The sequence below is a fragment of the Chelon labrosus genome (genome assembly GCF_963514085.1).
Source record: "Chelon labrosus genome assembly, chromosome: 6".
Lineage (NCBI taxonomy): Eukaryota > Metazoa > Chordata > Actinopteri > Mugiliformes > Mugilidae > Chelon > Chelon labrosus.
The window spans coordinates 14,771,218-14,794,495 of NC_140342.1; the positions used below are offsets into that span (position 1 = coordinate 14,771,218).

Below are 23,278 nucleotides of genomic sequence, written 5' to 3' on the forward strand. Positions count from 1 at the left end.
TGCGTGTGTCCCGTCTTGGATGTGGGATGTGTATCCTGCCACTCAGTGTCAGATCAGACGGCGGGAGAGAGAAAAAAAAAAAAAAAAGAAGGTGTAGCGGTGATACAAGTGAAGCCATATACCTCCTCCACTGCTGACTGCCTGACACCCCTCCTCTTCCTCCTCCTCCTCCTCCTCCTCGCTTCCCCCGCTTTGTTTGTGCTCATTTCATTCCGTGTGCAGCCTCCTGGCAGGCAGGTCAAGGTTTACCCTCGCACCACACACCATTTCCCTCGCACGGCGCCTCGGGGAGGAACACTAGAGGCCCGAGGCAAGGGCAAGCCCAAACAGCTCGCACAACATTGCCGCCACCACCACCTCTAACCATACGGATAGGAGGACAGAAATACTACGCTTAAAATCCCACCGTTGGATCTTTGTCTTCCCTTTCTTTCTTTCTTTTTCTTTGATTCTTTCTTTCTTTCCCCAGTTATGCCTTTTATTCCTCACTCCTTCCCTGCCCTTTATCTCATTGTACAGTATTGATTTCTGTCAGCAGTAAGGTATATGTCTATTAACCGACAGATTTAATAGAGCGACAATAGAAAGCTACTCATTTGTTCCCCCCGTAGTGTAAGTGTTCATTTTGAGAGTCTGATACTAACCCTGGCTAGAAGCTAGTGCTGGATTTTTAGCTGTAAATGGAAAACGCCTGTGGGCTTTTCATTTTCTGGGCCCAGACGTTCCCTTCATGGTGTCGGAGCCCTTGTGTTCACAGAGTTCATGTTTTGCTGCGGGGCTTTTTTTTTTTTTTTTTTTTTTTATTTTGTTTTATCTCATAGCTTAGACTAGCAGGGCTTTAACTCCCAGAGGACTCCTGCGTAGCAACAGCAGAGATCAACAAAGTAAGTTTGTTTATGTTGGCTGTGTCCGCATGTTGTCGACTTATACATTTCTCAGTCTCCATTTCCTGCCTCTCCTTGCCCCAGGGGAAAGGAGCCCTCTAATTGGATCTTGTTCTAATTGAGCCTAATACTGGAGCTAACCGGAGTCGGGCCCTGTGGCTAATGAAGAGCTGAATCAAAACTAAAGCACTAAAACTTTGACTGTGTGTGTGTGTGTGTGTGTGTGTGTGTGTGTGGGTGGATGTGTGCGTGTGTGTGTGGATGTATGCTTGCATGTTTTTGGTCTACAGTCTATCATGTATGCACCATTTGGCCTCTATTCTTTTTGAATATTTTCTGTGCAACACATCTGTATATTTAGAAAGGGAAAGTTGCTTGTGAGTACCAGAAACAGGGCAATAATGTTTTTTTCTTAGTTACACACATAACGGCATGTAATTCACTCAGATTCTCCAATGTAGGTGTTGGCCATTGACACTGACGTTGCTGTTCTCTTTGTTTTCCTACTTCAATAAAATAACTGTCACTCTAATGTTCTCTCTTTACCCGTAGGGAAACCTTTTTCACGGAGACATTTTCGCCGCCTACAAATGGAGCCGGTGAGCTCGCCGTGAGGACATGGGAAGTTGTGTGCACAAAATGATTCGGCGTTTAAGTTGTAACGTCAGCTGTGAGTTGTGAGGACATCGCTGCTCGGGAAGTCTGGAAGCCACTGCCGAAAAATCGATTAGCTAGCAACCTGGCGACTTAAAGCACAGAAAGCAAAGGCTTAATGAACGGGTGAGGCCGCTGGGGATATCGACCTTTCGTTCAGATGAATAATAAAACTCTGAACGACTAAAATTAGTACTGTAACATACCATTCACTTCCACCATTTTTGGAAACATCAACAAACATGTCACAACCTTAGCAAAATCATCCACTTATTAGGTCGTTAAAGCCACAAGAGAATGCTGTTTAGATAAGGAAATTAATGATGGCTGAATGCAATTTAACTTCTGCTTGTACATGGTGGCCAGCTGGCTCGCTGTAATGATTTACAGGGAAACTTATGATGTGTCCCATTAACCTCCAGAGTCAGAGCTCTGAATTAAGTCCTATCTAAGTTGACACTGTTTCATTACCAAATGTTGGAAAACCTAGGTAGACTACACTGGCTTTTTCTCCCTTGGTGAGTTAGCCATTGTGAACATTACCAGTACATAAGGCATTATGTGTTATCTTGCGCATACGAACACGGTAGCAATATTCATTCATTCATCTTCTGTAACCGCTTGTCCTGTGAAAGGTCACGGGGGGTGCTGGAGCCTTTCCCAGCTGTCACTGGGTGACAGAGCGGGGTACACCCTGGACAGGTCGCCAGTCTACTGCAGGGCTAACACGGTAGCAATAGTGTTACAGATTAAAATAGGATGGGTTACAATGGATTTAATGGCACACAAATAAACAGAATTGTTGAAAAAACAATATATTGCTATAGCTTTACTGATGATGCATGGAGCAGACATCTTTGATTTTGCTTTTGGGGATGTTAAGATTCACTTGACTTTCCAATCTGGTAACTTTAGGAAGTGTTCTAGTTTAAATGTCCCACTAGTAGCTTGGAAAAATGGAACTAATATTGCATAGAACAGTGTCATTTTACTTGTCAAAGGCCTATTATGGATGTTATCTACGTCTGCAGGTTAAGAGTTGATCTTTTTGTGCTGAGGCAGAGGTTGGACTGGCATCGCTGACCTGAAACCATTGTCACTGCAGCTCCGACTGTAGTTTTCTGATCATAGAGTCTTCGCATCAGTGGCACAGTGCCAGCATGTGCTGTTGTTCTTTGACACAGAGCAACATCAAACATTGTGTAGCTCTGATGAAAACCCATTTTCAAAGAATTGATTTTTTTTCTTTAACTTATTCCTTTTTCCTCTGTCACGGCAAGTGTCAGTCCATTGAAAATAAAATGAAGCCAAGAATGAAGCCAAGCATGTGCTGCTGTTTGAACAATTGCGTAGGCAACGCAGAAATGGAACTGAATGATGCCAGGTTTGCAGCTAGAGGGCTAGGAAAGAAATGACTTCTCTCTTGCCTCTAACTTAGAGAGTGTATTTTAATGCATATATTTACCTTTTCTCTATCTAAAAATCATTCTCCCTCTCTACGTAACACTGTGTGTAAATATCATCTTACACCTTTGTATACATTACAATGTGTTATTTTAATCCCATTGTTCCTTCTAGGAGCATTCTGGCGGTTTTGGATTTTGCTTGCATCCTTTTGTTACAATTGAAATGTTACCTGAGGACAAAACAGTCGGCCTGCCCTTGGCAGCTTTGGAACCACCACAGGTCCTAAACCCTGTAACAGGCTCCATATGTACGTCTACACACTCAACAACAGCCATTTTTGTGAGGCAAAAGCTGAATACATCCTCTTATTTATACATATAGTGAGAAATATATGTTAAAGCATAGGTAGAAACAATGTAGGTTTTTACTGAATTTCTTATCCAGCAAGCAGTTTTTAGCCTGTGCTAAATCTTCCGAATTTGGCACTCGCAGGCAGCCTAACCACATGTGGCTCAACTTAAATCTTATTTTTTAATTAGGAAGCTACTTAGCTGTCTTAGTTATTATGATTACAAGTCCATTTTACGCCTTCTTTGCATGGTTTGTAAAGGTTATTTTAAGGCATATTAGCTGGCGAGAGCTATTAGCTCCAGGTGTCGCTGCAGTGACGCTAACTCTTAGCTGGTACCAGAAATAAACATGGCATGTGTACAGTGTGCACTTGCAGCATACACTTCAACTTTCAGCAACTTATTCCTGCTTTTGAAAAAAATAATAAAAATCTAACTTGTAAATGGTGTTGGGCACTGTGGCCTCGCTTTCAATTGGCTCCATATGCCTTGAATCCACCCCCTCTGCTTAGTAAAGACAAAGGGGTGTTCAGAAGCTGAAATTATTCACTATTGGTCTCCAGATTGGGATGTCTTTCCAAGCAGTCATTGTAGTTGGAGGCCTTTGAGGCACAAACTAATGCTGCAGTGTTGGTGACTACCACCAGATGGGGGTTGGGTGGAGACACAGCACTCCAGGTAGGCTGTGTTGCACCCGCCTCAGGCACTCTGCCATTCCTTGAAAAGGAGGAGGGCACAGTAAATGGTTCCAGAACAAATATAGCCTTGCAAACCTCTTGCCTCAAGGATATAGCCCAAAGGCCAGTAAGAAGATTGGAAACAGATGAAAGAAAGAAACTTGGGTGGGGCTCTTGGTTGCTTTTATAAAACCCAGGGAATGAAAGGATTTCTTTATAATATAATACATACTGTATTTAACACTCAAAAGGCAAAGCTTTCTTTTTTGGCTATGAACACTTGGACATGTACAGACTTGAGAGGATACATGTCGTTCTTGTGCTCATGCTCAATCAAGAGTGCAACTGCATTGCCTGAGTAGCCCTCCAGCTCTTTTCTTGTTTGTTGACCGTATTAAACAAATGGTCAAAAAGCCCATTACTCAGGGGAGAATGAAAAGAAACTGTGTACGTGTGTGTGTGTGTGTGTGTGTGTGTGTGTCTGTCTGTCTGTGTATGTGTGTGTATGTGTTTGTTCTGGTGTGCGTGGCCCCGCCCTGGCCCTGCAGGTTTCTCTGGGGTTTTTGTCACCCGATGTCTTGGAGGTGAGAGGGCGGGTGATAATTGAACACTCTCTGGCACTTTTAACAAATGTATTGAAAGGAGGAATCGAAAAACCTGTTAATGAGATTTCCCTCCGCAGGCGGTGCTCAGGGTTATTATTCTTATAATTTTCTTAATCTAATGAGTTGCTCAAAGTTTATTTTCAAATGTATTTCTCCCACTTACCCAATAGGGCTCCTGTTTTATTAGCCTCTGCTCTGGAGCAGCACATAAACTTTATTAATAAATCAATTTACAATGCTTTGGAGGAAGCTCCTTTCGAGACTTGCGCAGTCAAGGTCTTTGAAACCAAACAAACCGTAAGACTTGGGTAGAGCGATGTATGAATGATGGAAACACTGGCCTCATACTAAGGTAAACATCTTTGTACTTGGGTTTGTTTACCTCACAAGATGGCTCCTGGCTTAGGGAATGGACCATGAAAATGGCTGCTCTCTTGTGCCTGCAGCACTCAATATAGATTGGAGTTTTTCATGTGGCAGTTAGGCTGCTGGGATATGCACCTCAGGGGATGTGCTCTCATTAAGAGCAGTAGCTCAGGGCACTTTTACACCGCTTCCTGTGGCCACTGACCTCTTTTTCACCCGTGGGCTTGCAGCTACACCACAGCTCTGCTTCTTGGTCTCCCTGTCCCCCCACAACAATGCCCTCGGGTCGTCACGAGACTTGAGTGACTCCTGACCTGCCTGGCCTCTTGCAGCCCCCTCCCCTCCCGTCGACGAGTCAGTTAGAATGATCGCAAACAGCGCAAGGGTCACATGTGCCCCCCCAAAATGGCGGCTATGTCCCTGGGCTTTTGAAGGAAGAATTTTCCAAGTTGACAGTGTCAAAACATCATGTCAGAAATGGCCAAGTTTATGTGTCATCTTAAAGCAGTACAGCTGCAGTATTATTCAAGTGGAAAAAGTTAGAGCTCTACAGTAAAAGTAAGCAAGCGATCCATCACGTCTAGCGATGGCAGTCACTGAGAGCAAATTAGTGATTGAAAGCACCTGTCCTGTCAGACCTTTACCTTGAGTTCAAGCACATACTCAGTTGTGCTTGAATGGACACGAGCACGATAATGACGTTGCCTCGTCAGCATCCTCCCTGAGCAATTTCTGCAGTCAGTTCCTTCATGTTGTGGCTCATTTTAGCCACAAGACACACAAGGGTGTGTCGAGCACCTGGAGGCGATCTAACAGTAGTTAATCACTGATCAGAAAAAACATTTCTTTGAACTTGGGGCATAATAGCACTGTGGCTGAAGTGTGCAGAAAAATATCAATAAAAGTCCCCTTGATCTTTATTTTTTTAATTGAATGCTAAAAGCCCGATGCTCCCTGTTGCTGCCGCCTGGAGACTTTAAACCATACTCTTGTTTATTGTATGTTTTAAGGAAAGATCTGGAACAAATAAGAACATTTTATGAGCAGCAATGGTATGTTCATGCATACAGTGTCAGTACATGAAGGATTTTAGGAGGTAAGCTGTGGGGTGGCCCAGCATAGCTGATTGGCGGATTGAGATATCAGACCGGTTCTCATCAGCACCACCCATACTTATACCTGCAGGCAAAACAATTTTGTCCTCCACTAGTAAGCAATTAGATTATATTCAAACACACATACACACACAGAGCCTCCACAAACTGTATTCCCCCTATGTAGCATTCTCCCTTCCTCAGTATGACACTTGCTTCCTCCATATGTGTGAGTTTGTGTTAACACGAGGACGCGAGCAGACACACACACACACACATACAGACACACACCCTGTAGGTATAAGGTTCCAGTTGGTATATCTCTGTCTCTAAGCCCCAGTTTGATGCCCTAGTCTCATGGTATCCAACCCCCACTCTTTCTGCATCCCCTCAGGCTTCTTCATGTGTGTGTGTGTAAGATGGCTACTGAACCAAGAGGGCATTGTTTCTCTCCAACGGGGTTTCATAATTGAACGTTCACATTTATGCACACATTCAAATGGATACTAAAAGTAGAAGTGAAACACGATGAATTATGCACGGTGCAGCAGAAAACTCGAGATTAAACTCGAGATTATTGCCGTGCAACGCTGCAAACATTTTTGGTGCATGCACATGCGGCAGATAATTGCACATGCACTGATTTGGGAGCTTTCCACGGGAGGTGCAAACTCCAGTCAGCCTGCATCAGGTTGTGTGTTTCTTAGGCACATGTGTGAGCAAAGCAGGGAAGTGAAAAGACAGCGGGCAGCAGGGACAAACCCGTCAGCCACTCAGATCACATCAGGTCTGTCGGGACACATTGGAGCACAGCAAGCCTGATGGGATATGCCCTCCAGGGGTGCGAAGCAGGCCAGATGACATACAGACACAGGAGCAGGAAAAGAAGGAAGGAAGAATAGAGGAAGGCACATCCTGCCTCTAATGCACAATATGTTCTGGTAACATGCATGCAATTATGAATGGTAACCCTTGACTATATTATGCACTAATTATACAGTAACACCATGCCGTCGTAGCTGTACACTTTCAGACATTCTGAGGCATGCAAGCACACACACACTCACTTGTACTGCCAGCAGACGCTCCCACACGTACGTACATGCATGCTCACTGATATCGCCATAAACACGTAGCCTGGATCTCACATCAGATAACCTACATCTTAAACAACACCGTGCATATGCTAATGCGAAACGCGAAGCCATCATGTTTATGAGCGCCACACGATGCATATGCTTCCCGCGTGTGGGTAAATGCACAGACACGCTCGGGTACATGTGTCTGCAGGGGCGAAAATGGGAAATAGACACTTCTCTTCATGCCTGTTCTTTAATTGGGGCATTTATTGTTTTGTGGTGGTGTTTACTTCATTAAATTAAGGCACATTTTGGAAATGCAGCATGTTTCAAGGTTTATATAAGCAAAATGACGCTTTCAGCCATTAAGTTGCAAATTAACATATCTTTATGACTGTGGGATATGCCAGTTGAAGATGCTTTTACATTTTCACACTAATCAACTTGACTTTAACATGTTGGATTTCAGTTTGATTTGCTTTCATCACAAATATTGTTTCTCCCTTCGGCTGTGTGCGCCTGAGTGTGTACTTGTGGGGAGCCGTGCTGGTGTGTGCGTACACTTGTGCGGTTCTGTTTCGTTGTCAATGGCACCTTCATGTCAGCCCAACTGTTCTCTTTCTTAAGAAATCAGAAGACGCGTGTGTGTCTCTCTGTGTGTGTGTGTGTGTGTGTGTGTGTGTGTGAAGAGGGGGGGTGTTACAAGGACAAAATGAACTAATGTTGAATATTCCGTATTGGTTTTACTGTAATTCTTTTCTAATTCTTAGTTTATTCAATTTCATCTCCTTGAGGCTGGTAGGTATGGAAATGAGGTCTCTTCTTTTTTTCTTTCTTTTTCTTTTTTTTTTTTTTTTTTTTTGCCTGTGTAAATTGCAGCTATCACCTCGAGCCTTTTGAACAAGATTACCCAGATGGCCTTGCGTGGTGTGCCTGAAGTTTTATTTTCCTTCTTTGCCTGCTTTTCCTTCTTGGCTGCAGGGGAAAGGAGAGGGAGCTGGGAAGCCTCCTGAAGGCTCTGGGTGAGGCCAGGAGGCAGCAGCTGTGGCAAAGAGAGATCTCGGGGAAGAAGAAGAAGAAGAAGAAGAGTGAGTTGCGGAGGGAGTGCTCGAGGGTGGATGAGGCTGGTGCAGGGGGCCTTGTTGTGTTCATGTGTGTGTGTGTTAAGGACAGAGGGGGCTACAAAAATCTAAAGCTGAGAACACCAGCCATTATACACACTACCCTCTACCTGGCTTGGGTGTCAAGGGGACTGGAATAACCCTTGGAGAAGTCAAAGAGGGGGCTTGTGGAGTGCTCTGGATATGGGAACAGGAAAAACTTGGGGGGGGGGTCGCGCACGCGAACATGTGTTTGGAGAAGGGTGTTATTTGCAGATACAGTGAAGTGTGTCCCAGTGTAAACATGGCATTACCGCACCACCAGACACTTTTAGTAATACTCACAATTTAAACAGCTCGAATCACATCTTTAAATGCCAAGATTTGGTGAAAAGCATGATAAATAGCAGCCTCCTTCCCAGGTGATCATTGTTGTGAGAGTGGTGGGATTTGTCATTGGGTTTCCACTCACCGTGCCCTGGACATAATCTGCTGCTGGTTTTCTGCCCCGAGGAAGAATATGATTTTAATACATTAAGGTGGCGCCGAGATAGAGAATTATGCAGAGTTAAAATGTTCACCTGTTTATTATTCTAACATGCAACAGCCTCCATCCTCACTAATCTCCAAAAGAACACACCCAACTCCCAGATTGCTGATCTTGGCTCGGAGGCAACAGTGAAAAAAAAGAAAGATTCTCACCTGAGATAAGATGAGGAGCAGGAGGAGGAGGAGGAGCTGCATATATCACTTAAAATATACGTACAGATCATAATTTTGGAGGAAGAGCTGAAGGCAGACAGTGATGTTCCACTTCTGCCTCTAAGTGACACATATCCATCTGACACTTCTTTTATCACTGCACGCACTTGCAAGTGCGGTGTTTGTTTTTAATATACCACAGCGGCGATTTAATAAAGCGAGTGTCCCAACATGTAACCCTCATGGTCAGTTTATTCCTCATATTTGTTGTTGGATCAAACTCCCCCTGTATTTGTATCAGCAACAGCTTTCCAGATGCAGCTGCTGCCAAAGAGTCAATAATAGGCTATCGCTGTTTATTTTCACTCCCCCGATTTGTTTGTTTTGTTAAGGTTTTGCTCTCCATCACAATGAATCACTTTTTTTTTTCATCTTGTTCTTATTTATTCTCGTGGCTGGAGGTAGAATGTGGTGGTTGATGAGGGGCTGAAATGAACTGAGCCTTAGCCTTAGCCCCGGGGCCCGGCGCATATCTTAGCATAAGTGATGGCCGACCGGAGGGCTAGAGCCTGGCTGAGAGCGCCCCGAGGACAGCAACTCTGACAGATCATGTATTTATAGGTCTGTTGAAAGACCTCTATTGTGTCCCACATAGCCTCGGAGCATGTCTGTCCTCTGTATTATAATAAAGCCGCTGGCCTTACCACTATGATGGATGGGTGGCCCTCGAATGGCAAGCTCCAGAATCATTAGAGCACTTCTAACATGCAGGTCCACCCATGTGAAAGGCTAGTGCAGGGGAGGTGTGCTACCACGGAGCAACACAGTATAGCTGAGACCTTTTAATCAAGGCCAGCTATCCTTTATTAATTCGCAACTGTGGGAGAGAGGGAGAAAAAAGTAAAGGCGTGTGGGAGGGGGGAAAGTTAGCTGATGTTTTTGCCAAAGAATACATTTGCAATTAACTCGGTGCCTTAAAATGCCCTGAAGGCTTTTCCATTGCAGGTTGAAATGCAGCACCTTTAGCATTTATCGTGTAGCTTAATTTCAGATTTTATGGCTCATGAAAATGACACCGATCCCAGCATTCCATCACACCTCCGCCGAGCCATACATCATCAGCCTGAAAACCACGAAGACACACGTTAACACGGCACATGTTACACGAAGTGTTAGTCGGAAGTACCAAAAAAAAAGAATAATAATAATAAAGAAAAACAGAAAAGAAAAACAGAACTTGCTTGAATGTGCTTTGCACCACACCAGGAAAAAAAAAAAAAAAAACAGCTTGACTTTTTTCTCTGCCTTAAGCCTCACAAGCAGAGTGGTGTTTGAGCTGTTTCCCAATCTCATGTTCTTCTGTTACCTCTGGAGTAGAATATAAATGATTCCCTCTCAGTGTACAGTGTATGCCAAGGGGCCTGCAGCGACCGTAGTCCAGTCTAAAATTCCTCACTGCTAGCACACCATAATTCAAGGCCTGACTGATAAATAAACAATGGAGAGCACAGCAAGTTTTGGAGCGCTGCCTCAAATTGTCCACTTGGAGCACTGTCGCGCATTACGGCCCAATCAACTCACTATGGAGTCACTGGAGTTGTGATATTGGTTGGTGCAGAAAATCTTGTGTGTAGTAGTGATTCAGTATAACATGGTGTAACCTACTGCGCTGATTTTCCATTTACTATCTGTTCAGGACCACTCCAAAAATGTTGCATGTCTCAGTTACATCCTGTCTACTGTGGGTCTGGGCTAGCATTGCCAAGTTGGGCTAAATGACGTGTAGTTTAGGATGGACGATAAATTCTTGTTAACTTCGAGGGATGGCAATGTCAGCCGGTCCCATGAGTTGGTCAGTCTGCCACTTTGGTTCACACACTGAATCATCTCTTTTAAAGTTATCTTGGCTCCAAGAGGGCACGACCCGCTGAGGACAATGCCCTGATTGTTCCTCTTTGGCTAGCAGCAAGTTGATGTTTTTGGTCCCTTAGAGAAATATTTCTGCAACCACTGCATGGATTGCTATGCCATTTCCCTATGTTGCCCAGTGTTACCCATTCATCTTGTGAAATATATCAACAGGTATTGGTGGATCGCTATAAAGTTAGGATCAGTTGTTGTCTCTTCTCCCATTATCAGGTCAAAAATGTTACTTTGCCCAAAACTTCCAATCCTGACTAAAATGAACATCCCATCATCTGTAGCTTGCGCAAATTAGCTTGCAAACATTCAAAACTTAGCTGAGAGTTGTACCACGTAGTGATGTGCCGATCTGCACTGAGGCCATCCGAAATCCATGCGTGCATGCATTACTCATCCACCCACCCAAACAAATTATTTTCTCCAAATTAGAAACTCACACCCAGTTACACATGATCATTATTTCTCAGCAGGACGTAGTCCACGCAAGCTTCATGATGTGATAACACTAACACTCTTGAGTAGGTTGGTTGTAAGCACATGAACATTCATTCAAAGTTTCTCTTTTTGGTAAAATAGCCTGAACAGGTGACACGTTAAATCCATTCAGATTAAATACATTTCTGCTGAAAAAAATCTAACAGTAGAGAATGTACAGCTGATACTTTACACATAAATCATGTACTCGCTACTTAGCTCAGACTACACCCTCCCGGATCTTCTGACATAGCCATAGCGTTGTTTCGGTTGTCTCTTATTTTGTCTAAGTAAATTACCACAAAGCTTTCCTCAAATTTCCACCACCTGGTGCCTTTTATGTAGCTCAGCGCGCAGCGCCAGGTGAAATGACAGATTCCATTCACAGTGAATAATGCTGTCACAGCTTTTAAAATGTGTGTACGTGTCCCAAAATGTTATAGGAATAGAATAGTTAAAATTATTTTTGGGAAGTCACGGGAACTATGTTAAAACCTGCGTGTTTACTTTAGTCACCAGACGTCTGCATCCATTGCTGCTATATCCAACAAAAAAAATAAAAAATACTGCTGCCGGACGATTTTTCCGCGACTGAGCTGACGAAACCACCGTGTTTATCAAAGCTTACTGGGTTAAAAATTAGCTCTTGTGGATGTTTTTTGTGGATTATTACATGTTGCCTTGGGTTTGTACAAAAAGCAAACTTGGGGACATTAAGGATTATGTGTTAATATGGTACCACTGAAACACACATGAACCCATCGGTGCAGATACCAAGTTGTACTCTTTTTTTTTATATATATGTTTAGACTGGCTCCATTTTAAGACTTGATATCCTGAAACTCGAGCAAAGCTACTGTGACACATTATTCTACTAGCGAGTGTCCATTTGAGATATCATTGTCCATCCAAGAACATTTAAAGCCCCAAAGACTGCGAAGGCATTCATCACACAGATGAACTAATTTCTCCACTAGAAATAATGGGCAGAAATATGTGACCATTATATTATAATAAAGGTATTTATGAGCCTTCAATCTCACAGCCTCTCTATGAGATATCTTTGAAAATTTGAAATCAGCTCCTGAGGCTGAGGGTGGGTGAGGAGGGGAGGGTGAGAGAGAAAGAGACAGAGAGAGAGAGACAGAGAGAGAGAGAGAGAGAGAGAGAGAGAGAGAGAAATGGCAAGGGAGAGATGTGGGAGTTGTTTTGCTTTTTTGCCACAGGTTACATTTATAATTATCTTGCTGGCATAAAATGGCCCAGAGGCTTTTTCAATAAAGGTAGGAGGCACCTACTACAAAATATTACCTACAGATCAACACAGAACAAGAGAGAGGACTGCAGACAGAGTACGACTAAATCTAGTGTATCATATAATAAGTCTATTTAGTTAGGATATTCATTAGGAACTGTAGCTTGCACTGGCTGCACAACTAAACACTGAGAGGGCTCATGATCTGAAGACGAGGTGAACGAGTCCATCCACTGACCTTCACTAGTGGTGAGTAAGCAGAGCCCGGGGAGCAATGGAAAGATGGCCACAGCCACTTTCTCCAGGCCCTACTCTGCCTTTTGATGACTGGAAATAATCACTAGAGAAAAAGGCAAGTGAAAGAGACATGATCACAGACTCGCCACAGAAGAGAGGAGGATCTCCGTTTGCTTTATTCTCCTCTAAAACCCCTGTCCTCTAAAGCACTGGAAGTCAGTCTCTTAATGCCATTCATCTTTTTCTCCAACAGACTGTGTTCTGCGAGGGTGATATTTCTAATTCCTTTTCAAGTTAGTCTGAATCCAGGAAGTGAGAAGCGATAGGGCTGGACAAGGTCTCATTATACTCTGGCTGCCCCACAGGTAACAAACTTAAGAAATCACAAGGTGCACAAAAGTAGTTACAACTGACTTTCAAGCTAAATACATGGCCTGCCCGCCTATAACAACATCTTGTATTAAGTAATTACTCATTTAGAAACCGAAAAGATTTATAATTTAGTTGAAGCGGCAATCTGGAAGATTTTTAGTTTCATTTTTTGATCATAGAGCCCAATATTTTCAAGATTCATACATTGGCACAGTTGGGTGTCTGTGGTGACACACCCTGAGAAAAATGCTGCATCAAGTTACTGCTCATATAATTTCTGTAAACAGACCTGGTTGTGAATACAGGACATTAAATCACTGTCAAGTGAGGATTGCAGAAATGCAAACCAACGTATCTGCCTGCTGCAGATTCACACGAAAAATTTCATTCATATAAGTGACTTCTTTATTAAAACAACAGCAGTTTGTTTTGTTGACCCCAGATTTCTGTGACATATAGGAATAAACAACATTTTCTGTTACGACCGACAAGACCGACGCTTTTAAGTTATAATGGTGATTCGCATGTAGCTAACCCAGTTTGTTACCCAGATTTACTGCATGCCATTCATTTCCTTGTACAGAAATGTTGGTATTCATACCTAAACATTTCGTCAAATATCCCACAAGAATTAGATGAGAAAATGGACCCCACTTTCATGTCTGTGTGATGAATATGTAGCTATAGCTAGCTGCTGGTTAGCTTAGCTTAGTACAAAGGCAGGAAACAAGGGAAACAGCTAGCTAGGCTCTGCACTAAAAGTAACAACGTCCGACCAGTAACTATAAAGCTCACTAATTAACATGCCAATGATTTTTACAGCTTATCTTGGTCTGTTCAAAACAGAGTAGAGGAAAAAAACAACAGGATCTGGTTTTTCAATCTCTTTCCTTTAAATCTCAACAAGGAAGCAAATAATCACTTTTAAAAATGATTGCTCATCTGAAATAATGAGAACCTTTTTATAATGGCTTTTAGTAAGGGCTTTGTTAAAAAATAATCCTCCAGTGAAATATAAGACTGTTTAGCTGTAAGCTCAAATGATCTTAGCTTAAAGTTGACATGCTTGTGACCCGGATCATAAATGCTTAACTAGGCACAGCCATCAAACAAATTTTTATTTTTGTGATTGAAAAACAAAAGCGGCGCGGTGTACCACTCACAGCTGCACCTCTAGCCCATGAGAATAACAGTCAGTCAAAAGGGAATCTGGGGCAAAGAGGCCTGAAAGGGAGACATATAGCATAAACCGTAGATAGCCAAAGAAAGTGGAGATTCTGCCAAAAGGGACGGAGACAAGACGACAGGGCTCCGTGTGGGATTTCACTTTGGATTTTGGCCCTGCAGGAATATGTGGAAGCACAACTGACGGGACTTGCGTGGAGAAGTCGGCTCTATTCAATATAACTAAGTAAAGAATGCCCTGTGTAGTCACTGATGCACCAGTATTAATCCTCCAAGGTACAATATTGCCTTGGTCTTCACCCCTCTGGAAAGCAAAAACACACCATATTGTAAGAGATTTTGGCCTTGTTTGCTACTAACTGCAATTAGTGTGCTAGAAAATATCTTGACAGACACAGGAAATTCTGATTTGAGGACTCACTAACTAAGCACCTCAAATGCAACGCCGTGCAGATATGTGAAAGCAGATCCCTGCAGTAGAAGTAGAAACAGCAAACAGGCACCACGACAAGTTTAGCTGAGATTTATTTCACTTTTTTTTTTGCTACATTCCTCTTTACTCAAATCTCGGGAGCGTAGGTGGGTCAGTCATCTTAGAAATACTTTATATCCAACTTCATATCAATATCTGCTACAAATAAAAGTGATCTTGGAGTGGGTGGTACAGTAAGCTTTTAATCTGTTCAGTCATGTCTGAGGCAACAAATTTGCTTTAAAAAGATTCAATGTAAAAAAACACAAACACATATACGATGATAATTTACAGGTCATGACTCGGAGGAATATTATGATCCAATTAAATAATTCCCAAGGTAGCACACAGGGGTTTGTGGTTCATACTCCCCGATGAGGCAAATGGTGTGACTTAATAATTTACAAAATTATTATTTTTTATTTTACTGTGTATAGAAGGTTAAATTTTTGATGAACTATTTAATGTCATGTGCCCCAAAAAAAAAAAGAAAAGAAAAAATGAAAACACTTCATTGGTATCACAATATTAAACATCATGTTCATTGTGAAAAAAGATGGTGTTGTTGAAACAGTTTTTGACAACTGAGACATTCTGTACTGTAAGCAACACATCAGTGACCTTTTCAGAATGAGGGATAAAAACAGACTCGGCCAATATGCCAGTGAGACAACAAAACCAAGTCACTGGTGACAAGCTATGCAACACACTACATCAGCAATAAAAACCTTATTTTTTTAATTTATGTGGGTAAATTAGAAATCATATTGAACCTAATGTAGGCTCCAAGTTTTAAAACAAACTTTGTTTGGGGATCCAGCGTATATAAATCCTTTTTAAATTGCTTTTATGGGGGCTAGACAATCACAAATGTCCTCGCAATCTCAAACTTATCAAATGTCTTGTATCTTCTTATGGCAAAAAAATCTCCTGTTGCACTTCATTTTTATTCTATAGATGGTTCTCAAGTTTAAGAAAACAAAAACATCAACAAGGAAATGAAGAAAAACAGAGTCCACAGAGCTCTGCAGCGTCAAGCTTTTGGCTGCCACAGAAAAGTCTAGCGCCTCCTACTGCTCGGGAGGCCTCTAGTCCAGCTGCTCTTGCTTTATCCTGTTTGAATTGGGTCCTCGCTGACTTGTCCTCCTCAGTTCCCTCCTCAGGACGTACTCGCTGAATTGGGATGAGTCCACGCCTCCACCGCAGGAGCCGGCAATCTCGAAGCCGCGCTGTTGGAGACGCTCTAGAACCTGGGAAAGGTGGGAAAAAGATAGATGGAGGAAGATGTCAGGGGCATTTAAGGAGAAAACCACTATTTACATTCGTTATCCAGTGAAACGCAGTGCTTACTTGTTTATCCTTCATACTGATCGTGACAAACCATTCGTGGAGTCACTATAAACTGTGATGCTAAAGCTTTAATGTGACCTCTAACCTTTTGTTTACTAGCTGCAAAGCTGGAAAGCATAGCACGACTAGTACGACTAGCTCTGAAAACAGCTTTGGGAGTGAGCTGCAGCAACATACGGCTTGTGACGGGAATTTGGATGAGACTTTCACGAGACTTTCCCAAAACCAAGAGGCTCTCATATTGCCTCGCGCCTCATTTTCATTGTTTTCTGGCGTGTTGTTATGTGCGTTTGCCTCTGCGTGTGTGTAGCTGTTTCTGATCTCGCAGCCTTGCAGACATCTACAGACGTGTCCAGGGGGGCCATAGGATCACATTCCATCGAAGAGGCCCCAGGGAGCAGTGAGGCTTTCTCTCTGCCACTTGGCTCAGTGTGGGCTGCTCAGCAAAAACCCCCTCTCTCCAATTCTGCCCCGGGCCCAAGCCCCCGCCAAAACTACAAAGGTCCCCCTACTGCTGGCAGCTCTCTCTGCCCCCCTTCCTTCTCTCAAACCCCAACCCCCCCCTCCTCCCGCCCTGCCTCCATTAGCCGCAGATACAGCATTCACCGCCGGCGTGCTTTAATAACCAAACAGGATTATGGGCCCTGCCTGGGGACAACCTGCCAGGGAGCATGCTCACTCTCTTGCTTGCTCTCCACGACTCACACACTTCAGAGACGGGTTTGTTTGTGTGTTTTTGGGAAGGAGGTGGAGATTTGACTTCCTCAGATGAAGACACAGTCCAAATGATGGTGAAATCTTTTCAAATATGCCTCTCCTTCATCACTTATTGACGCATATCGGAGGACTTTTACCATCAATGAATTAGTGGAACATCAATATATAATCAGTGAAACGCAGTATGGCCAAATACGTACTGATTACAACAGTGGAGTCTGACACAGTTAAAGATGTTTTTTTTTGTTGTTTTTGTGTTTTGCTGAGCTTCTATTTCTCGATGTAAAGTATGAGTTTGCCTTGAGACCATTACATCAAGGAAAGAACACTGGCCTTTAGCTCTCAGAATAAACATCCTGAAAGATTCATCTTTATGATTATGATTAACAAAGATAAACTTATATAATTGAACTACACAACCTCAGATCTTTGCTCATGTTCATTCAGAACCGGACTGGATTAACATCTTGGATATAAACAGAAATGATAAAAGGTGAATGGAAGCCACTGAAAGGCTTAATTCACTTCTAAATAAAGCCCCGATCCTTCAACTCGATAAGACACTCAGGGGCGTCATTCTATGCCTACATAACTGTTTTCACTCTATCCTCAATTGCAGTTGATTCTTCTGTCAGTCACTTTTCCTTCTCTGCTTGCACTTTCACGTCCGCCGTGATTGAAGGTGTCAGCCATTCCAGTGTGTTAAAAACCAACTCCTAAACCCTTTTACCTTCCCCATCCATCAGGTCAGCGCTGATTCTCACTTAAAAAGCTAACGTTGCAACAGATGGACAAAACAAATCTATTGAAGCTGACCCGTCCACCAGCTCTGCAGCCAAAGCCAAGATTATTATTATTCCGGTCAGATCGCAGGAAAAGTAAAGATGGAGGTAGACTTGTGTAATGATGGCTTGCTGAACTAATGCTTTGATGATGAACTCATCAAAGAACTCCTTTTTTTTCCTGCGAGGCTGTTCTTGCGATTTGATTAGATTAAAAAAGATAAGAGTTTGCAATCAGACATCAGTGAAAATTTTCAAAGCCGACACTGTAACAGCAGATGAAAAAAAAGAAAAAAAACCTGAATGATCACATCATCACCTCAGTCAATTCCTTTGACGGGAATTTAAAACATTTCTTCATCGAATTCTGAGTAAGACGGTCAACATTAAAGACGCTAAAGCGGGGATAAGTTTCCTTTACCTGGACAGAGTTGAGGTGACAGTACCCGTTGAGTGGGAAGCGGATGACATGAGTGGAGTCGTGGTTCCAGCCGGCGTTGACGGAGTTGCACATGACGTCGCCGATCTCTGGAAACACGTCTTCAATCAGGGCCTTGTCACCGCTGAGCGTGATTCTCTCACCCAGGTCGGGCGCCACGCGCACCACCAAGCACTCGCAGGGGCGAGACACCCGACTGAGCTCCTGGTCCTGGCGCCAGCGCTCCAGCTCAGCAAGCATGGGCTGCAGCTGGAAGTACCGTGCCTCCTCATACAGCAGACTGTAGTCCTGTAGGAAACACATACACATCTTAGGACCCAGTATAAATAATTATTCAGTTTTAAGGGCTGCTGTCTCCAAAACATTTTATCATACCAAGATACTTTCCCTTGTAGTTTAATATAGACTCAAATACATGGTAGTCTAAATGCTGACTACAGCACATATTGCTGTACAAGTGAAGGAAAACATAATGAGCAAAGCAGTATAAAATTCTGATTTCTTTTCTAATTCAGAGCTAAAGCAAAACCCGAAACCGCAAAGCAATTTGAAATGCACTGTTCTACTTGAACGAGCAATAAACTCTAGTCGAGACACCATTCAGCGAAAATTACAAATGATCCAAAGCAGAGGAGATGCAGTGCGACGTGTAGCACAGGGTTGCGTGGGGTAGGGGAGCTGATCCTTTACCCGCAGGACTGCAGGGCCTAACTTTCCCCCACATTCCCGTTTTCTCATGCTCCTCTCTAAATCCGCCCAACGTGAACGTGGCCTTAGACTGAACTTGAGCCTGCCTTTTGTCTTTGCTTATTTTAACTGACATACTTTCCACTGATTGAGTCTCGCTGTGGACAGTCCATCAGATAATGTGGTTATTTGTTTTCTCCCGGGGCAAGTTAAGTAATTACTGACTAAATGACACATACGAGCAAAAAGAAGGAATGTGTCACATACAGTGAGAGTCACTCTGGATGGACACTTGGCACGAGAGAATAGAGAGCCACAGAAAGAGCATGTCGCGTGACCGAGGCTGTCGGCGCATTTATTTGTACCGATGCAAGCTTACCGCTTTCCTTGTGTATCTCAAATAAATCTGCTTACAGCTGAAGGGAACCAAATCGCTAGCCTTGATGAGGAAACTGTTTGTGATGGCGCTTTGTTTGATGGAGCCCTGATATTTCCTCTTTAGCATGGGAACCGTTTGCAGCAACAGACGGCCTGGTGACCAAAGGCACTCCATGGCCTTAGCATGTGTGTGTGTGTGTGTGTGTAAGGACTGCTGACTGGCTGATGGGACGTTACAGTGTCTAGGATGGACATCCACTCACTTTGAAGTCGTCTGGGATGAGGAGCTTGGACGTCCTGAGGAAGTTGAGGATGTAGCGGAACATGTGTCCATCCCTGTCAATGAAGTAGTGCTGCTTCAGGCTGTCCAGGACTATAGGCTCTGTGCCATCAAAGAGGCGACCAATTCTGACCACAGAGAGGGAGAGAGAGAGAGAGAGGAGGGGTGGTGGGTTAGGGAGAAAAGGGAGGGAAGGAAGGAGGAAGGAGAACAACATATCAAGATTATCAAACTTAGTATTATTATTATTAGTTTTACTTATGCAAGCAGCAATTGAACGACTTTATTTAAAGCATACGTTTCAGTGTTTGATCATGTATCCTGGTTCATGTTTAGAGAATAAGGAGGTATAAGATGAGTAACGAGAGATGTGGGTCAAATTTCCAAAGAAATGTTTATCACACATGCATACACATCAGAAAGAAAGAAAGAAAGAAAGAACAGAGGTGGTCTGGAGAGGTCAGGGCCAGCTGGTGCTTGGTTGCCTGAGGCAGGGTGCCAGTCACCCTCAGGCCTGGGCTCGGAGCGACAGTGCGGCCTCCCAGCCTCCAGATGGCTCCATGCCCTTTGGCACTTTACTGCTGCTGTGACATCTGTCAGAATAACCAAGTTGCTTTTGTCTCTGCTCTGCATTCGGCACTTGAAGCTCCTACAAATTGTTTACACCTTAAAATAAGCGTGAGCTTCACAAGGAGACGTTATTTGGTACCACCTGACCAAACCAAAACCTACAAAACCTACTATTTTATTATTACTGTTATTATTTGAGCATCTCCTCCAAGTGCATTCATGGGATATCTCCGTGATTTGAAGAGATGTGACATTTGGCTGTCACATAATGACATTAAACATTACACAAGATGACATTAAACTGTGCGGAAATTCAGACAAACACGTCAGGCATGAGCGGACTGAACCCTCTATAAAGGATCAAATCTTCCGCAGGAATCTGGGTACAAACGTTCAACGCTGGCCTCTGGCAAGAACTTTATCTCCGTCCCACACTTAAAACACACACACACGCATGCACGGTCGGGCAGACTCACCGGGATTCTGGAAATTTTGTTAAGGTGGCCAGACTGCTGGTGTACATGTGTCCGCCCACGTCAATGTGCACAGGGGCGTTGGACTTGGTGAGCTGCGCAGGTGTTGGGATGCCCTGGTTGCTCAAGGGGGACACTGGCGACCGTGTGATCATGGGCCTGGACATGCTGGAGCGGTTATCCTGCAGGAGCACAGAGGGTGAAAACATGACCACACAGGTTGACTGACAGGCAGATGCGTTCAGTTCCGAGGTTTCTGCTCCAAAGAATAAAAAATAAAAAGACAACAACTCCAAGGACTATTTTATTACTCACAGCAGTCTGCATATATTTCTGAACACACTCCAGATTCAGGAGTAGGAAAAGGAAGGTTTTTGTCTCTGCAAGCTAGAGCAGCCTGACCTTGACCTGAATGTTGCCACAAGCATCCATTCCTGAGGGCCATAATCTCCAAAACCAAATTAATTTGGAGCATCAATCTCAGTCTTGGAAATGAGCAATAATGACTCTTGATTTGAACACTGTAATAGGATTTGGAGTTTCGTGTTAACCTACAAACACGATTTCCTAAGGAAAATTACTTTACCCCCAAAAGTTTCAGACCCTGAGTGGAGATTCGACAAAATGCTGTAGCATTCAGTCACAGAGGATTATTTAGATAATACAAATATTTTTTGGAAAGGGTGAAATTGGTCTAACTGTAAATTACAGCAAGCAGCAAGCAGGGGTTTGTGTGTGTGCCAGATATTAAAATCGAACAATCTGTGCGCAGTCTATATTTAAAGACAGCCAGGAGATAAAAAAAAGTGTGAGTCTCTTGCGCTCCTCTCTGGCAAAAGTGACAAATCGATACCACTCACAAGTTATTTCTCTCCTTTCCCCCCTCCAAGAACGCATCGGACTTTACGCGTTTACCTGCGCCGGCATCACTGTGGTTGGAGAGGAATTCACCGAGTGATCATTTTGCTTGAGAGATGCTGCGGGAACAGGCTCTCCTCTGACAGCGAACATCAGCGAGGTCTCCCTGCACTCCGCCGCTCGGATCGGGAGCCGTTTGAGGGAAGCGTGCACGGACTCGTCCACGGAACTGATTGGACGCGGTCGCTTCCTCGCTTTCTGGTGCGTCAAGTCCATGATATCCGTTTCGTCCATTACCGCGCAGACTTTAAGGTGAAGCGATAGGACGCGGTGGCTTTTTTCCCAACGCACAGGTGCCAGGCGTGAAGAGGCGTGAAAGGCGGGATGGCGAGCACCGGGGGAAGAGCGGCGCCGTGGCTGTCACACGGAGCAGCTTCGTTGCAGTGGCTGGGAGAAGTCAAAGCCCCCGACAACATTAGCATTGTAGCGCCCGCGGCTCTTTTGGGCTGTCGCTGTGTCAGTGGCAGGTATGCGCGTCGCATTTCCACAATAAAACAAATCATGCCGTACAAAATGTGATCGTTTGGTCATGCGAGTCGGGTTAACACGCACATCTGGACCTTCCACAGCTGGCCTTTGCCCATTTGGATCAGTGTTTTCTGCGCACCTCCCCCCTGATGCTGCTGCCTATTGTTCAGGAGCAGTTGTGTTCAGCAGATTGAACCCTCCTCAAACACAACAGCCACGCAAAGTTCAATCAGTGACAAACTAGAAGCTGTGGCAACCTACTCAACCGGCTGGACCTGGCTGGTCATCTTTCCAGCCACACTAAAGCTCTTTCAGTTGCCCACTTGTATTGTTAAAATGTTTAAGGCAATTACTATAATATATCTCCTCAAAAATATAATAAGTGTCCCTGATGTCCACAAAAAAGCATCTGAAGTACCAGATCACACACTTCCAAAACAACATGTCCGTCAAAGAAGACAGAGGCACTTAAAACTTCTTCTTGATCTGTTTCTAGTGACAAACATTACTGCACGAAGGCTGCAAACACCACTTCCAATGACCACACCACAGTGCTGCAACACTACACTCACAATATCACGAGTATAAAACCACACTACAACATGTCCAATTGCAGCTAAAAGTACTGCCACAGCACTCTCCTGGCTGTTTTTCATAGAAAATGCAGGGAATCCACAATTTTTAATAACATTCAGATTAAAATTAATTAGTTCAACCACTGGCCTTAAAACATCCACATTCCTGCTTCTCATTGGCAGTGTGAGTTTCACACCTAGATACCCAATTAGCAATTAAGCTTGCCTTTGAGTGTAGGCCTCCAATGCGGTGTGTGATCCTGGTCTGATTTGCATGCCACTTGTGCACGCGCTGATAAGCCCAGGCAGCAGCCATACATAGTTTTAAAATTCAACTCCAGAATCCCTCGCAGAAGGCAAAGGGGCCTGCAGGGCAAAAGAGAGAGAAATCACATGGCTGCTCTTCAAAAGGGGACCTGTGTAAGGCAGCCGGCAAAGTGCGTGGGATCACACTCAGAATGCAGGTAATTTGTTCCCTGACTAATTTGTGGAGATGGTGGTGTGTGTGTGTGTGTGTGTGTGAGAGAGAGAGAGAGGGGGAGAGAGTGCGAGAGCGAGTGTGTGTGCCTTTGGAGAGTAAGTTCTGAAAACAGCTTGGTGGAATTGGATTTCCTCAAAGCCTTGTCATCGCAAAGGTGGATTGAGTGTAAAATCTGTAAGGCATTATGGAAAATTGCAGGGGAGAAAGAAGAGTGAGTGAAAGAGAACGGGTGGGAGGTGGAGGGAAGCTTGGGGGGGAGTGGGGTGAGGGAATAAGCTCTTATATCACAACATCATTTTGAGTAGGCAGAAATAAAGACATGTT

General features: G+C 43.8%; 1 protein-coding gene across 1 annotated transcript; it reads right to left on the reverse strand.

Annotated features, from left to right (window-relative positions):
- Positions 1–13,577: 13,577 nt before the first annotated feature.
- LOC311489582 (BTB/POZ domain-containing protein KCTD1-like) lies at positions 13,578–22,927 on the reverse strand. The gene is given in 6 exon segments (XM_084546722.1): positions 13,578–16,086; positions 18,107–18,412; positions 19,453–19,597; positions 20,516–20,694; positions 21,428–21,747; positions 21,750–22,927. Coding segments are annotated over 6 exon segments (1,296 nt in total). The 5' UTR covers positions 21,934–22,927; the 3' UTR covers positions 13,578–15,924.
- Positions 22,928–23,278: the final 351 nt, after the last annotated feature.